Raw genomic sequence first — 18,095 nt, 5'->3', positions numbered from 1 at the left:
GAACGGATCGGGCTAATTTTAGTCTTCAAATATTCGTAGAAGTCCAGGGAAGGTTTTAAAGTGACACGAAGTTCACCGGGACAGCTAGTATTATTATAAATGCGAAAGTGTGTTTGTCTATCTGTTACTTCTTCACACCCAAACCGCTGAATCGATTTTGCTGAAAGGTATGGAGATACTTTGAGTCCCGGGAAAGGACATAGGATACTTTTTATCCCGGAAAAATATACTGTCCCCGCGCGATAAACGAATTTTGACGTAACGGAGTTGCTGGCATCGTCTAGTATTAAAATAATTTAAAAACAATTCATAATAAGTTATGAATAAGAATAATAATTAATAGCCTAGTAAACGAATGATTCTGGTTGGAAAGGTCGAAATCAGAAATTTTGACTACGGAGCTTTGTATGGACTAGTTAGGAGATAAACATACTAAAAGTCCTGACCCCTACGAGGTGAGCCAGAGGGGAGAGGGGGGAAAAAAGGACCGATTTTTTGGTTTTTTGCTAAATTTTCGAAAACGGTGCTTCGTACGAAATTTTATTGTACTACAAAAGCTTATAAAATTCTTTACAACTTTGTCCTTTATACTTTGTATCTATCTCCAATCGATACCTACCTATGAGCTTCTAAAAGTGGTCGATTTTCAATTACACACATCAATACGAACTTAGGATATTTGTATTTTCTTAAATATCTAACATTTTTGAAGACAGTAAATGGATGATTGATAGCTTATTTTATGGTATTTTCCTCGGAGGGGTCAGTACTTTTACTTTTTTTTTTAGTATGTTTATTTACTAACTAGTCCAAACAAAGTTCCGTAGTCAAAACTTCTGCTTTCGACTTTTCCAAGCACACCCCCTTTTTGAGCATTCATATTTTACTCCGGTATAATTACATATGGTGCATTTCAGAACAATAACATAATGAGTTTTCTTCTACCGAGTACTTGATTTTTACCTTACACTTCGAATCAGAACTCAGTAACACCAAGTTGTCGTAACAAGTTCCCAACTCTAACTTTGTTCCCACGTTTGTAACATAACATAATAGTCTATAGCCGAAGTTACACTGAGACAACTTTGATTGCTTGACGCCATTTGATACGTTTCGAGAGCGAGATATCTTAATTGTTTTATAAGTTTGAAATATAAAGTTGTATAAAGGTTTGTAAAATTATTATGCTTTTACAATTTAAGATAAATGTTTTCATTTCTTTGGTGACAATGAAAATCTTCTGAATTTTGCTAATGTTTGTATGTTTGAACGTGGACTCTTGTAAAGTGCAATTATCCCTCAAGTATTACTTTGAACATAGCTGAATAAGAACTTATAGTGGTGTACATTTGAGTATCAGGTGTTTTGCACCAAATCCAAGTGTCAAAAGATACTTGAAGCATTGTATGATTATAACAGAAAAAATAATAATTACTGCTACCTACGGGCTACCTTCAGGCTTCAGTCTTGAAATCAGCGAGCAACGGGGCGGGAGTGGTGGCGGCGTATTCCAATGTATAGATTTATATGGACAGGCCTTGAAAACCAAGCGCCGCGCGGCGTACGACGACTTATCCATATAAATCTATGGCTGGTTTTATCGTTTAGCGTTTCGGCAGCGCCGTTGGAGCGCCGCGCGTTCGAAGACGTATGGGGGTAGTAGTTGCGTTTAAAGTCACGCGCTTGAGCAGCACTGTTCGTCCATACTTTTGTTACAGCTTCAAACGCGCGCGCTCCAACGGCGCTGCGAAATTACATTTAGCCTAGTAAACGAATGATTCTGCTTGGAAAAGTCGAAAGCAGAAATTTGGACTTTGGTACTTTGTCTATACTAGTTAGGAGATAAACATACTAAAAGTCCTGACCCCTCCGAGGTGAGCCCGATGGAGGGGGGGGGCAAAGAAGGTCCCGTTTTTTGGTTTTTTGCTTACTCATCAAAAACGGTGCTTCGTACGAAATTCTCTTTTACTACATAATAAAAATTAATTAAATTCTCTACAACTTTGTCCTTTACATTTTGTATCTATCTCCAATCATTGCCTCGCTATGAGCTTCTAAAATTGGCCGAGTGTGTTTTTTAGGGTTTGATCCTATACTGAGACTTTAATGTCTGTCCGTCTTCCTGACCGTCTATCTGTCCATCTGTCTGTCCGTCTATTTGTCCGTCTCTCTGTCCGTCTGTCTGTCCTTCTGTCTGTCCGTCTGTCTGTCTTCGGCTATAACTCAAGAACGATAATAGCTAGAGAGTTGAAAATTCGTAGAGATTATGTATATCTGTTGCCGCTATAACAATAAATACTAAAAACAAAAGAAATTAAATATTTTAGGGGGGCTCTCATACAACAAACTTGATTTTTTTTGGAATTTTTTGCTCGATATCTATCATGGCATAAGGTAGGCTGAAATGTTCACAAAATACTAAGTTATATTTATACTTTAATAATTAAAAATAAAATTTAAATAAAATAAATAATTAATAATTATAAAAAAAGGAGGGGCATATCGTCCAAACTAATGTACCACTTTGAGACATACGCCAAATGAAAGGGCTTAAAAAGTTGAACATTTTATTGTATGACGAAAAATCTCTAAACCATGGGAGTAAAAATTTAATGAGGGTAGAAGGTAAGAAAAAATCACATAAAAACACCCTATATTATTGCATCAATTTATGGTGTTGCTGGTAAGGAATGACTTCTGGAAAGTAATCGTATATGGCAAACTTGAGGAAAGTGTTGTATTTTAGTATATTGTTTCATATTTTTAAAAAATGTATGGGAAAACAATAAAACCTTCAAAATCTAACCTTTCCTGGATTTAACCGTACATCGTTACCTTGGAGAATTTGTTTATAATAAGCAATACTAGCGAATGGTGCAATAATACAGGGTGTTTTATTTTTCCTAAGAAATAAAAAATACACCCTTTAGTATTGCACCATGCGCTAGTTTTGCTAATTATAAACAATTTTTCCAAAGTGATATTAAACGAAAAAAAAGGCATAGGTTCGATATTCAACATTTTATTGTTTTTTGTATGAGAAAAATCAAGTTGGTTGCATGAGAGCCCCCCTAAAATATTTATTTTGTTTTTAGTATTTATTGTTATAGCGGCAACAGAAATACATAATCTCTGAAAATTTTCACTCTCTAGCTATTATCGTTCTTCAGTTACAGCCTGGAGACAGACAGACGGATATACAGAAGGACAGACAGACGGACAGACAGACGGACAGACAGACGGACAAACAGACGGACAGACAGATGGACAGACAGACGGTCAGGAAGATGGACAGACATCAAAGTCTCAGTAATAGGGTCCCGTTTTTACCCTTTGGGTACGAAACCCTAAAAAACACACTTTTGAAAATCGGCTAATTTTAGAAGCTCATAGCGAGGCAATGATTGGAGATAGATACAAAGTGTAAAGCACGAAGTTGTAGAGAATTTAATTAGCTTTTATTATGTAGTAGATGAGAATTTCCTACGAAACACCGTTATTGATGAGTAAGCAAAAAAGCAAAAAACGGGACCTTTGCCTCCCCTCCCTCGGGCTCACCTCGGAGGGGTCAGGACTTTTAGTATGTTTATCTCCTAACTATTCTAAACAAAGTACCAAAGTTAAAATTTCTGCTTTCGACTTTTCCAAGCAGACCCCCATTTTGGGCATTCGTTTACTAGGCTAATTGGAACGCGCCGCCGCCGCTCGCACTTCGCTGCCCGCTGATTTCGAGACTGAAGCCTAAGTTAACATACGAATTCCAAACTCATGACTTTACCAATCCAACGTCCCAATACCCTAATACCTGTTTGCCTTATATTTGTATTTTTGTGTACAGACCAGCAGCAGTAGCGCCCAGCATGCCGCGCGCCGGCTCCGTGCTCCTGGCGCTGGCGGCCCTGCTGCTCGCAGACCAGTACGCACATGCCGAGTACATTGACCCAGGTGAGTGGTATGTGAATGTGTGTCTGTGTACAGATCAGCAGCAGTAGCGCCCAGCATGCCGTGCGCCGGCTCTGTGCTCCTGGCACTGGCGGCCCTGCTGCTAGCAGACCAGTACATTGACCCAGGTGAGTGGTCTTCATTCTCTCACATATGTGTGTGTATGAGAGAGAGAGAGAAAGAGTGGATCGGTAGCAGCAGCAGCCAGCACGTTAAATATTGACAAAGATGGCTTTCGACCACTGCTTAATATATTATTTGCAATTATCGGCCGCTTCGAAATAGTCATTTCTTGACAACTGCAACGTGGCTGATCAGGTAAACGATTTTTAACTCTACCAAGTGAAGTAAGTTAGGTGATGCTATATTGTGAGTCGATACTTTTCCCATCATTGGACTTTGTGCATACGGTAGCACATAATATGTTACAACATAGTATTTTAGTATTCCATTTTGATATTTATTCCGGGACAATTTTTATGGAACCGATCCACAACAAAACCTTTTCCGCGGAATTGCAAACGTAGCTTATCTCTAGATACAATATTCTTTCATGTCACGCCGCGTATGGGCAGGGTGGTAATAAATTATGTTATCCCGTCAATCCCTGATACATCGCCAAATGGTGATGAGCTGTAGACATGCATACTCTCGAAAAACATAACTTCTGGTGCAGTCGGATAGTTAAAAGATGAATTTTATTCCCTTGGTTATTAACTACGACTACTCAACATATATATTTAAAGGGACTTCGCTATTATCAGGATAGGTGTCTTCTTCGTAAAGTGCTGACACAAGACAGTGGCGTGGGAGACGAGGAGAGAGTAGTGCGATATAATACCACCTTATAATCTCTCTATTATAATTTTTATTGAATTTCCATCATTAATCAAACACTTTATACCTTCACTAAATACTTCACAATAATTATCACTTCACTCAGCACAAATAGCACTTAAACGAAACTAGGGACAGTTCCGGAACGTGTTGGCTAGTTGGAAGCCTAAACGAGACTGATCTCACTTTCTGGCGACTGCCCAGGAGGGGACGTTTACCTCTCCATCTCTCCCACTCCGACACGCCCCGACTCTGTCAAAGCGCGCTACTAGTTTCAAAAAGATGGCGCACTTAAGTTCCGTTTCCGTTTTCGACCGGATGCGACATATTTAAAAACACCTATGAACTTTCAGACCCTTGAATATTCTTGTGGATTGGTTATTGAACTGTTTTTTTTTGTCTGTGTTCCAGGCGACGATGACGTGGACATAAACCTGGCGGACTACGGGGAAGACCCGACAGACTTGCAGATGCTTCAGGACGTTGGCAAGTGAGTGTGCCTCTTTTACCGTACTTTACACAGATCTCAGGATATGGCATAAAAATATTATGTTCCTTTAATAACATTCTTTTTACAATAAATTAACGCCATTTAGGTCAAAGACATATCTCAATTTTCTCCACAATCCCATTGAGACCTTTTAAGAAGCTGCATTATGTATCGTCTGTATAGACATCATTTCTACTATTATACGTCTATGTTTGTAAATGTCTAGCAACTGTGGAGAGTCTCTACTCTCCACAGTTGCTAGACATTTACAAACGTTGCTCATTTAAAGAGTAATAAAATCGTAATAATGGCCAGGACAATGTGGGTTATTTAATTTGCATAGTCGTTAAGTGTAGTTGTTACAACTTGCCAGATCATTCGCTATATTAAAAGCTTAAAATATTGAACTATGGCCATTAAATTTTTTTGACACATACATTATCAACTACTAGGTACAAAATCCCTGACTTGCATGTATGCTACATTTTGATAACAATAACTACAAAAGCTAACGTCGATTATAAACAGGGATGTAAACTTAGGATAGTATTCGATGATGTGGTTTCAGACGATCGTCGCTGATCTACGTTTTCAGGCGCGCGTGCATCCGCCGCGGGGGGAACTGCGACCACCGGCCCGGCGACTGCTGCCACTCCTCCTCCTGCCGCTGCAACCTCTGGGGCTCCAACTGCCGCTGCCAGCGCATGGGCCTCTTCCAGAAGTGGGGCTAGACCGGCCCCACCACGACCACCGCATTATCACTGGACCCGTTGCGTTCTAGCTTCCATATCCTCCGAACAGGGACTTTCGTTGGACCATTTTGACTAAATGTTATCTTTTGAACCCCTAACTCCGTTCTGTCGTTGAGTTTTTCTTTCGTCTAATCGCGCCGAGCGTCCGCCTACGCGGTTGGGCAATCACCCAGCCTTATTGCCCAATCGGTACGCCCCGACTCTGTGCTCGGCCGATTGGACCACCTGCCCTTAGCCGGGGGTTCACGGTTTTGCTTTTCCGATTCCTTTCGTTCCCGCGAACCCTCCGCTAGGTGGTTTTATTACGTGTATGTATGTAGAGTTAAGTAAATTAAAGTAGATGCATTAGCTGATCGATGGTAAACTTACGTCAATAGGATTTAGACATACAGATTTAAATGTACTAAGTAAATGTTCTAGTCGTCTAAGAGACTAACAGTAAAGAGAAACTTGGTGAAGGACACTATTATAAGCCTTTATATGAACTAACTACTACTATTTGCGATTGGCAACTTAGAAATAACGTGTCAAATTCTAATATAAATAAAACGAATCTTTAATGTAATGTATGCATCTCGTGGACAGGGGGTATAATATGGTATTGCAGCCTAGTAGTATCGTCTATATGTAGTTTCTTATATGTTCCTAGTGAGGAATATAAATGTATTATTACTAATATTGACATATGAAAATTATATATTGTATTAATAAATGTTTATGGACGACTTGTTGGTTTGTTTTACTCCAAAATCCAGACTATGATTACAACAATGCCTAGTTCTTTCTTTTCATAGGCAAGTAAATGTCTACTACAAAAAAGGCTATAAGCAAATCCAGACTGAAATTTTGTATTGATGTTAAACTCGCTTAAAGTGTGCCTTATGAATTATGATACTTTTTACGCTTAATCCTCCGAGTCGATTAAAAAAAATGATATAGATACTTAAGTCACAGAATAGTTACATCATGATAAAATATACCGTCTCAACGAATATGTAAGTGAACAAAGTAGGAGATTTAGCAGTCCATTCTTATATTATCACTAGAGACTAATATTTAAGCCAAGTTTTCTGAGAGTTGAAATTATAAAATAATTGCGCTAACAGCTAAGTTAATCGTAAACCATACAACAGGATTAAATGGCCATTAAAATCTTTATAATGGCTGAATTAAAAGCTGGTAAGATTACTTTTATGAAGCAAAGTTTTCAAAGTTAGGAACACCCCGACATTATGCGAAGAAAATAAAGTATAGCCGTATAATGTACGCTACGAGGACCGGAGCAATAAACTTTATGTCCTGTTTGAGGCACATTAAAAAATAAATTTCCAAGTAAAATATGGGGTTCTATTAAAAGGAGCATTAAATAAAGGTTAACGAGTATGCCAAGTTATTTTTAATTCAGATATATCGTTTTGAATGTAGAATGTGAAACTTGTAAAAATTCAGCATACGAAACAATTCTCGGATGAAACAACGCTTTGATACGAATTGTCGAATTCAAATTAAATACAACAAAATAATATTTAAATATTTATAAATAATAAATAATTCTTTCTACCAGCAATATAAAGAGAAAATGTTTTGCTTGCATTCAATAATAATCTCCAGACCAACAATCAATTTTAATTATTAATCCGCAGACTTTTTATAGTTGAAATATTTATGAGATTTTGCTCGTATGGAGTAGCAAGCAGAATCAAGTTACATATGTACTCTCTCCATGTCGGCCCACGTTGGACAAACACAAAAGATTGCCCGTGATGATGCATGCTACAGAAAGCTTAGTACTCACTAATCATGGACACCTATCATAGCCGTGGATTCTGAAGAGAGGTCTTCATACAAGTAGTCTAAGAGCGAGTGTTCCGCAAACTTACGGTAAAGTAGCAAACTCCATATTAATGCCAATACTGTATCATCTGACGTTGTTGCAATGGGCATTCAGTATTCCCAACGAGGGTTCCTGCGTGCCTTCGCCCTTCGCATTACATCAACGGCAGATGATACAGTATACCTGGAATTAATATGGAGTTTGCTACTTTACTGAAAGTATGCGATATAGTCGGTCTCAGTCTCATTTAGACTGAGAGTACTGAGACCGACTGTATCGCATACTTCATCGGCACACAAAAGGCGCGTCAATAAGGCTCGGTCCACACATCGAACAAGGCCACGACAATGACCTATTTTCCGTTGTAAAATGTGACATCGCTTGTTAACAATGCTGCAATCAATGAGTTTCTAAAATACTAGAGTAGCAATGTCTTACAAAAGATTCTCAGAAATGCGTAACCACTTCGTTAGTAACATAGAATATCATTGGCTGCAATGGTTATTAATTGTTATAATAATTATAAACAAGTTGATACCCGCGTGTTGACAGCTTAGACACAGTAGACATAACGACCAGTAGTTCGACTGCAAAGAGACGGACAGGTTTCAATATCTGTCAAATTCGTCGGGTTTCACTAGGATTATGAACGGAATGTGCCTCGCGCTGGCTGATATAATTTATTTTTAAATATTTAAAATAAAGATTTCAAAATTGGATTCTGACAATTTTAATCGCATGTGCCAAAACACAAACAACAATACGACCAAAGAGGAACACGTCCATCGAATATGTCATAGTTTTAAATTCGTAGGTAACAAGTTAACAACCCTAACGACGATTTTCGTCATAATACGTCAAATTTAAAAATTTCAACATCAGTTCTAAGTCGGCATACTCTATCATTCTGTCTACTCTGGCTTAGACAAACCCCCGGCTGTTTTGAAGCCTCAAAGTCAAATTATAAATTATGTTTGTATGATAATTATCTCCAAATAAAGTTTGGGACTAACATTTTTGTTAAGTTTAACTTTTATAATTTCATATACTTAGTGCTAAATGCTAATCGATAAAACTATACATCTGATGTATATTCTAATTTTTAAAGTGTGAAAAAGATAGAGTTTAAACATAAATGGTTAAGGTTTATCGGCTTTTGGCTACTTTGTGACTGTACTCAGGAACAAACTTTAACGACCGACATGACAACTTCTCACAAGTTTAAAAGTAAATGACTCGACACCTCCACTTAGCTCAGAGGCTCAGACTTTGGCACTTTGGGAAATCGATAACGCTGTACCTAAATGTTCCTGGATAATTGTCCCTAAGCACCTGTCTATTATCAATTTTTTGTAAAGCTATGTAACAGAAAGATATGGGAGTAGAACAAAATCAAATTTTTTAATTGACTCCAACATCGCCAAGTAAAGAGCGAAATAGTGGGTTAAGTTAAAAATGCTTTCGCTCATATTATCAGCTTTAAAAAAAAAACAGATCAAAATACACATAACATATAAGCAGATAAGTTAACTGTTAACACCACTTGGTTATACAGTAATAATATGACATTATCACGTCTCAATGAAAGTAAGAAAAATATAAGAAGAAAAAACATTTAATCTCCAGTTACTCATCACTTTTTCTGAGAATCTGAGAAGACGCCATAACTCACCAAGAGTAATTGTGCCTTCTCAGATTCTCATACTAAGTCATAAACAAACAATTTATATCACTATCTCACCGTTGAGGATAAGGACATAACGACTTTCGAGGACACTTCATACTTGTAATAACAACCTCGACTCCATAATATGAGGACTATCCACTATCCAGTGCTACAATATTATCTTGTCCCACAATATTATTACCCCATCGTATGTGCTATTAAAATATTTATTATTTTCCTTCTTATAATAATGTTTATCGATAAGTTAATAATATTATCATCAGCCTTTGCTAAATTTATCTATACTAATATTATAAAAGTATCTCTGTCTGTCTGTCTATCTGTCTGTCTGTCTGTCTGCCTGTCTCGCTTTCACGCCAAAACTACCGAACCGATTGTAATGAAATTTTGTATACATATAGTCTAAAGCCTGAGAAAGGACATAGGCTACTTTTTTACTGGAAAAAAAAGTTGCAAGGAGGTGAAAATATGTAAATTTGTTCAAATTAAGTTAGTTCCAAAAATTCATAATAGATGACGCCGTGCGTCTCCTACATCGCGCTGACGCTTGCTCGAAAGTATTTCTATAGGAGGTGGTATCATCTTGTATTCGAGTTTAATTTTTTTTCGATTTTATTTCTTTTCTACGTTATTAATTAACTCAGTACTTTATCTATGCAGTGACGTAATTAAAATATAAAGTTTAATTAAGTAAAAAAATTAAATATTATGTGCACACTGCACAGCTGTTTTGATTTAAGGGGTACCCCGTACCAGGGTTTTTTTTTATAAAAGCTTTTGACACCAATTTTGTTGACATCGCGCTATAAACTGAAGTCCACGCGGACGAAGTCATCCTTGTGCCATCCAAGTGCCATCGAAATTCTCATACAAACGTAATACCAAGATCATACTAGAATATTTACCATATTTGAGTTATTATTCAGCTTAAGATAGTAATTATTATTTACATTTGTGTTTATTTTATTGATTTTTTTGTCTAATGACAGTGGCCGATTATACACTCCATCAAATAACATAATGGCAGCCTATTAAGTACGTAATTTGAGAACATGATGGATGGACTTCAGAGCGTATAGTTACAAGATGTAAATGACCGAAATTAGCTTAGCTCGAGTGGGTATATTAATGATTATTACTATTATATGTATGAGTCGTAACTAATTCAATAAGCTACTTGAATCAAACTTAACAAAGGACAAAGGACGAAATTAACAAACAATAGTTGAACACTAACGCGAGTGCTCAATAATTGAAGTCGTGACTCGTGAGTATAATATATTATTACACGTTGATCTAGTAGAGAACAGTAACATAGTATAGAACAGGAACACAATAACTAACAGTAAAAAATTGCCGTTCTTTTGCATAAATGGAGGCTTTAGGGCCGGAAAAATGATTTGAAATAAAATAAACTGTGCATTTAATGTGTACTCAGATATATAAGCCAGCTGATCAAGTAGATAAGTTACAAGGTTTGTTCAAATCATAAGGGAAAAAATAATTAGTAAACGTCCAAATATTACAAAATGTTAGTTATCGTGTTCTTCAACTCATGTCTTCAAATATGACAGTAAGTAAACATGAATTGAATGACCACGGTATCTTTACACATGCATGATGTAACAAAACTAAGTGATAATACTTTAAGGTATGTATGGCGCTATGAAAGTAGAAGTGCTTTTTTGGAACGGAGTTCCTTATCGCGCGTTGGGCGTAAAGGGGGCTAAACAGAACTATATTTGACCTTTATTTGACCTCGAATATTTTTTTTATCAGTACCTGCATGGTAAGGGCAAAGGGCGTTGATAGTATTCCTGTGCGTCAACTAGATGGCGTTTTTTCAGAATAAACAGTGAAGCGTTGTTATTATTTCTGGGCGTCAGGCGTGTAAGAAATAACTAATTCGTTCCATTCAGGTCTCCCTTGAAACCTGACACCTCTCAAGTTTTTTTTTACTTTTTTATGGAAAGATTCATGACGCTAGAGCTTGCCCATACAAACCACAACAAGAATTTAATCTTTCAGCACTGTTACTTTCACAGTTGACTCTAAGTATATTAAAATTCGTATGTCTGTCTGATACCGAGAAAGAACATCAAAAAGATTATAAAGCAATTTTAATATTGTTCATCAGAATAATGGCTTTATATCACAGTGATTATTTAATTAAATATCAATTTAATCAATTAGCTTTAACACAATTAATTTAAATTTCACAAAATCCCACACCACTTTAACTTCATTGATGACCACAGCATACCCTAATTCACTCACAAATACGGCACAAGATTGTCTTCGGAAATTGGAACACTGAGTTTTGCTTATTGAATAGAAGCACTTGATTGTGACCGCCGCCGCAGAGCCGTGCAGCAGACCTGTCAGTGATGTCACAGACAGGACCACAAACATCAATGCTGCATTGCTATTTGCTGTTTCCATGCCGAACTAACCAATTGAAGACGTAAGTGGCTGAACTGGATAACTAGAAATTTATAACATGAAGACAATTTTTCCCTTTTAATTTGAACAAACCTTGTAATTTACTTATTCAACATCTGGCTCATAAGTATATCGAGCTATACATTTTTTTTTTCAAATTTTCACATATATATATATTTTTTAATTTTCCAAGTCCTAAGGCCTCCATTTATGCAAAAAGACAATATTTTTTTAAATTTTAGTTACCCACTTCATCCTTAAACGTCTTCAGTTATGACAGTATACTTAGACAGCTCGCGTTCGATAATTTCAACAGCAAAGTGAGATAATGTCAAAGATGGAGTCTTGACAATAATGGGCATTGTCCAAAAAAAATCACATGTACTTTTTATATTTTTTTTCGTTAAAAATTTTAAGAATATAAATTAAAAAATTTTGAAATTCATTGGCTAGTTTTTTCTCAATAAATTTTTAAAGTTTCGCTCTGACGTCATCGTCGGCGGCGAATCGACCTCTGCAGTATGTTTTAAATTTCCTTTCAATCTTATTTATATAAAGCTGGTTCGTCAAATGAGAGTTCTCATTATGTGAAAGCTGATACGAGAAGCTTATCAAAAGTTCGAAACGTAATGTTGGTCGAATTTATTGCTAATTTAACGCCATTGAAGGTCAAACTAAGGTTAAACATATTTGTTCAAAAATATAAGTAACTAATGGGTATTTTTTTCGTTTACATACAGAAAAACGATCACTGACCTTATTCCTCGAAATGTTTTTGTAATGAGCAAAATTTTAAAAAAAATGGACAATCCCCATTCCCATAGGTCATCGCAAGCACCATGTCACTTAGTGACATGTCAAATCCCAAACATAGTATTCAAAATTAATGTTGAAGATATCGAATGTAAGCTGTCTAAGTACCCAGAAACACAAACATCTACGAAGGATTGCATCGCTACGGCCCCTTGCTGAACTGACCGAATAACAATAGTGCGTACACAGCTGTAATGTTGCCAGTCAAAATTATAAATTACAAGCTTGTACAACCGCGCACATATTTTTTGGGGAATTAACAACAACCTTTATTTCGTGTTTATGACGTGGATATTCTATATAAGGTTGTATTGTACTCATATAACATTCTATAGACTTCTTAAATTGCTGATTTTTTTACGAGAAAATATTTTTATCATAACATTTTTATCGAGAAAATATTGAGTATGAATGTAGGGTTTCGCGCTGGAAGCAAATCCTAAAATCATCCGTACAAATCTTATAAACCAGCGACTTAATTCATTGAAGTCAGATGTGAAAAGGCCAAAATGAGTACAAAATACCGAAGCATTCTAGTTACTACAGAACACTCCACTCCGTGGTCCAGTGGTTTAGAGCATGATTCTTGACTCGGAGGTCGTGGGTTCGATTCCGGCGTTGGAAATTTCCAAGTTTGGTTAGGACTTAGGACACTGCAGGCTGATCACGTCATGATTGTCTGACAAGCAAGATAAAAATTAGTCGTGTCGGTCGTCCGTCCCACTGGGTTATGGGAGTAAAAGGGTTAGAGAATGCTTACTGCGCAAACACTTGGACACTATAAAATTATTCCTGCGGAACTGGCCTGATTCCGGAACCGAAACCGGTATTCTTACTACAGATCCCTAAACAACGAGTTAGAACGAGCGTCCATAAAAAGTAGAATTTGGGGTTTATCCGTGATAAACGGCTCCCTGCGCCTCATATTAAGTTAAACGTCCAATAAAATGCAAGTTACTACCATTTTACACTTTATTGCTAGGCCGCTAGCGATTTAATAATGTTTATGAGAGTATTTAAATGGTAGGTTATACATCCTATCAGTGGTTCATATTTCAATATTTAAATTTCAATTTCAGTTGTTTTCAACTAAATTCAGTGTTTTAGGTTATGACCACAAATGTTTTCTGTCCATTACCTTGTGATAACTTTGGTAATCTTGAACAACCGGTGTACCGACTCGCACGGTTTCTTTTAATGAAAACTTTTAAAAATGTTTTGTTAAACTAGGTATTAATACATTACAAAGCAGTATGGATGTATCTTGGAATAAGTGAAAATAAGATTGACAATGCAATTGAAGCATATATATTACAAAAAAAAGACGGGTTGCACTCCGGGAGTGCCGGTAGAAGTGAAAACTTGATAATTAACGTTGTGCATTTTTTTAACCCATTTTTTATGAAAATCGATTTAAAAAAAAACGATTTTTTTAATGAATCGAAACCCTTACAATCGATTAAAAAATATCGACAATCGAAAAAAAAACAATCGATTGTTCGATTTTGATGTTACAACACTACTCTCCAACCGTCTTACGTTTTCTCGATCAGCACGAGAATCTGACGCGAGTTTCACAGTTTTTACCCATCCCACAAAAGTGCTCAACGCCGCTAAAGAAGTTTTCACTTCAAAATATTAAAACGGACTATACAAAATGCATTTTTACCATTGAGTAAACACTGTAAGACTTAGCAGCATCAATTTTATTCACAATCTAGCTGCATCAAGTTTATTTTCTTTTCAAGTTCAAGTTTATTTTATAGTTTTTAAAGCAAGTCAATCTGGACAGTAACAGAGTGGATGTCTGACAATATCTTCGATCACTAATGCCGGCTCTTGATATAGGCGAACGCGTTGGCCAACGCGTCTGCAGACGCGTTGGCCCAATGTGTAGAACGGGCGTTCGCGCGTTGGCCGTAGGTATTTAGACGTTGGCCGACGCGTCTGCGAGCTTGCCGCGCGGGTCGGAAATGTCGGCGAAAGATCAAAGGACATTTGTCGCAAGCTTTGCGCTCCATCCACACATAGGCCGCGCGATCAGTTTGCCCGGAGTTATAGTTATGATAATTATAATAATATATAATAATTTTTATATGTAATAATTTAATAAATAATAAGTAGATAATAAAATAATTACTTATATTATTTTAATATTATAAAATATTATCTAAAAGTGAGTTTATTTCTTTGTTTGTTACGTTTTCTCGCCTTTTATTTATTTATTTCGAGAATACCCTTTAAACTTTTTCTTGTCCACATTTACACAGTAATTATAAGCTGTCAATAAATATACAGCTGCAGCTGTTAGCGACTCAACATCCATTTTGAATCCGTCCGCACATTGGCGCGATCCAAAGCATACTGAACGACCTTCCTATGTGTGGATTACTCACAAACGCCGTTGCAAGCGCACTGCCAACGCGTCTGCAGACGCGTTGGCCAACGCGTTCGCCTTATACGACGATATCCCTAGAGCGCCTACACCATTTTCATTCGTAAATATTGTTCGCCATTGCAGCTTTAATCTTCGATATTTTAATGCAGAAAAACAATGTTCTTGAGTTAAAAATATCGGAAAAATCAATTTCATTTCTTATTTACGCTTTAAAATGTATTTTATTTTTGAGTCAAGTACAAATTCACGTTATTTATTTATACTTTAAGCTCCAAGTCACAAAAGCATTAGCTCAATCTTTCTTAATCCGATTTATTTTTTAAACCATTATGGACCTATGTCGATACAATTTTACAAAAATTTATTAGCATCACGTTGAACAGACAAGGATTTATATTTTTATAATTAAATTTTCTTTTTTTCTTTATATTTGTTGATACTCAATTCTCATTACTCTATTGGCTTTTCCTTGCCCGCCTATATATATATATATATATATATATATATATATATATATATATATATATATATATATATATATATATATATATATACATATATATATATATATGTTTTAAAAGGTATGTTAGCTAAAAAATACTTCATGTTAAAAAAATCATAATCAAATTGTAATTTATAGACAAAATTATGCAAAGTAAAAATAATTAAATAGGTACATAACTTCAACTAAGTAATTCGCCGTATTAACGAAAAGCGCTGACTGGACCCATGCACAAACGTGTCTTATATGGAGACCTTAAGAAATGCAGAAATGCGGAAAATATTTGCACAATTTAATAATTTATACCATATGTAAACTTGAAACATTCAAGCTTTAGCAATTACAGTATTGTTTATATCTTGAAACATTTAAAAGAAGATATTAAAGATAAGATAGAGGTTTTAAAGTTTTAAAGTTTAGAAATAAGTATTGCAGATAATATTGATTTTAAAAGTGAGTGTAAAATGTCAGTTTAACGGGTCCCTAGACGATCAATTTTATTGCGCAATAGCACGTATTGTGCAATATTATTAACAGTCTAGGGTTAGTATTGAACGCGCCCGCCTTTCAATCTTATTGTCAAATAAATTGTTCAATAATATTGTTCAATGATATTACACAATAAAATTGATCGTCTAGGGGCCCACTAAGAAATAACTGCAATTTATTTTGAAGCATATTTTGACATCTTAGTAAGGTCTCTGGTAATGACGATTTTATTCGCAAAACAACAATATAAAGTTTCAGAAGCGTTTTGAAAAATAATTCCCACTGAAACGTTCAAAGTGCGAGCTCGGTCTTTGTAGGTGCCGTGCAATTTATCGTGAAAATAACACCAAATAAAAATGACGGAAACGACGGACTAGATTTATCTTTTTATTTCGCCTTTAGTTTCGCCTTTAGAATATGATGTTTGATGCCGGATTTCAGAGGTTTTTTTGAAAAAAATATCTATTCCACAGCTATGCTGATTGGTTGATGTATTGGGTTATTAAAAGCGCTATACTCCACTCGGGCTAACTTGTCGCTAGCGGTCATTGACTCCCTGTCAAAAACTTGTCATTTTTCATATAAACCGCGATTGACAATGAAATATCAGATATTGTTTATCGTGGTTTTATATGGAAAATGACAAGTTTTTGACAGGGAGTCAATGGCTGCTAGCGACAAGTTAGCCCGAGTGGAGTATAGTGAATAAATAAACTATAGTCTAAGAACAATAGAAACCGTCATTAATGATTATATTCACAAAATTTGTATAACCTGTGTCATTTACTTATTTATTTTTATACCAAAGGGTTTCAAGATTTTGGCCATAATGGATGTACGAGCCATGATTGAATCATCGGCAATCGTGGACCAATATGGCGCGTATATAATTTTGTTTTTGCTTGTGTTGACTTCTTATGGACCAAGTGGAAAGGCTGCATTATAATCATAGTCAGTCATGGAAGAAAATGTCCCTGTATAATTTCGTAATTGTCTATTATTCTATCAAGAGCCAACGTAGACATGCCGTAATATGAACATTAAATACTGCGTTGATTATACGTCCTTTCAACTTTCAGCTTGACTGAAAACGTATTAAAATATGTCATCACAAATATCAATATCTATAATAATTGTAAATGTATTGTAAATGCGAAAGTGTGTCTGTCTGTCAGTTTCCTCTTCACGCCCAAACTTCCCGTCCTGAGAAGGACATGGGATACTTTTTATCCCGAAAACATGTACGGTTCCCGCGCGATAAACGACTTTTGTTCCAGCGAAGTTGCGGGCGTCATCTAGTATTAATTCCAGGCCAATCGTTAGAGATAGCGCCATGTTGAATGTTTGGAGACAATACCCGTGTCCCCAAAACCTGTAGTTTTTAGGTTAACGCGCGAGGTGTTCTCTCATTATGTCGTGGCCTTGTTTGCTCCGTGAGTAGTCTTTAATGTCCCACTAACCACCTTTTACGGTCAAAAACAATGGTTATTGTAGGTAAGGGTAGATTTTTCTAAATCAATTATTGTAGTCAGGTAAGTCAATATTTAAAACGCTGTTTTTAAAATGCCAAATTACTCACACTCAGTAAAAACGAAGAATGTAATTTATCACGTAAGCATGTTGCAGTCAAAGTATTGTTAATTCGAGAAGTAGTTTTGAATTTTTAATAAAGAATAATTATAATATCCCAAAATTGCGACCATTTATAGTAAATATAGTTACTAATCTATATATATAAAACTCAAAGGTGACTGACTGATTGACATAGTGATCTATCAACGCACAGCCCAAACCACTGGACGGATCGGGCTGAAATTTGGCATGCAGGTAGATGTTATAACGTAGGCATCCGCTAAGAAAGGATTTTGATAAATTCCAACCCCAAGGGGTTCAAATAGGGGATGAAAGT

The 18,095-nt window shown here is 36.1% G+C and overlaps 1 protein-coding gene across 3 annotated transcripts in view; it reads left to right on the top strand.

The window, feature by feature from the left end:
• The window catches only part of LOC121726548 (U8-agatoxin-Ao1a-like), a 64,398-nt gene extending 57,652 nt beyond the window's left edge, over positions 1-6,746 (top strand). Inside the window, exons 2-4 of one of the 3 annotated variants that reach the window (XM_042113952.1) lie at positions 3,839-3,945; positions 5,191-5,269; positions 5,838-6,746. In XM_042113952.1, the coding sequence (XP_041969886.1) occupies positions 3,861-3,945; positions 5,191-5,269; positions 5,838-6,000 (327 nt within the window). In that variant the 5' untranslated portion in view covers positions 3,839-3,860 and the 3' untranslated portion in view covers positions 6,001-6,746. The remainder of the gene's footprint in view (positions 1-3,838; positions 3,946-5,190; positions 5,270-5,837) is intronic. The other 2 variants (XM_042113954.1, XM_042113953.1) reach the window with 2 other exon arrangements.
• The last annotated feature ends 11,349 nt before the right edge of the window (positions 6,747-18,095 follow it).

This window comes from Aricia agestis, chromosome 4, assembly GCF_905147365.1.
Source record: "Aricia agestis chromosome 4, ilAriAges1.1, whole genome shotgun sequence".
Lineage (NCBI taxonomy): Eukaryota > Metazoa > Arthropoda > Insecta > Lepidoptera > Lycaenidae > Aricia > Aricia agestis.
The sequence above is the reverse complement of the archived record's forward strand: the minus strand, read 5'-3'. Positions and strand labels throughout refer to the sequence as shown.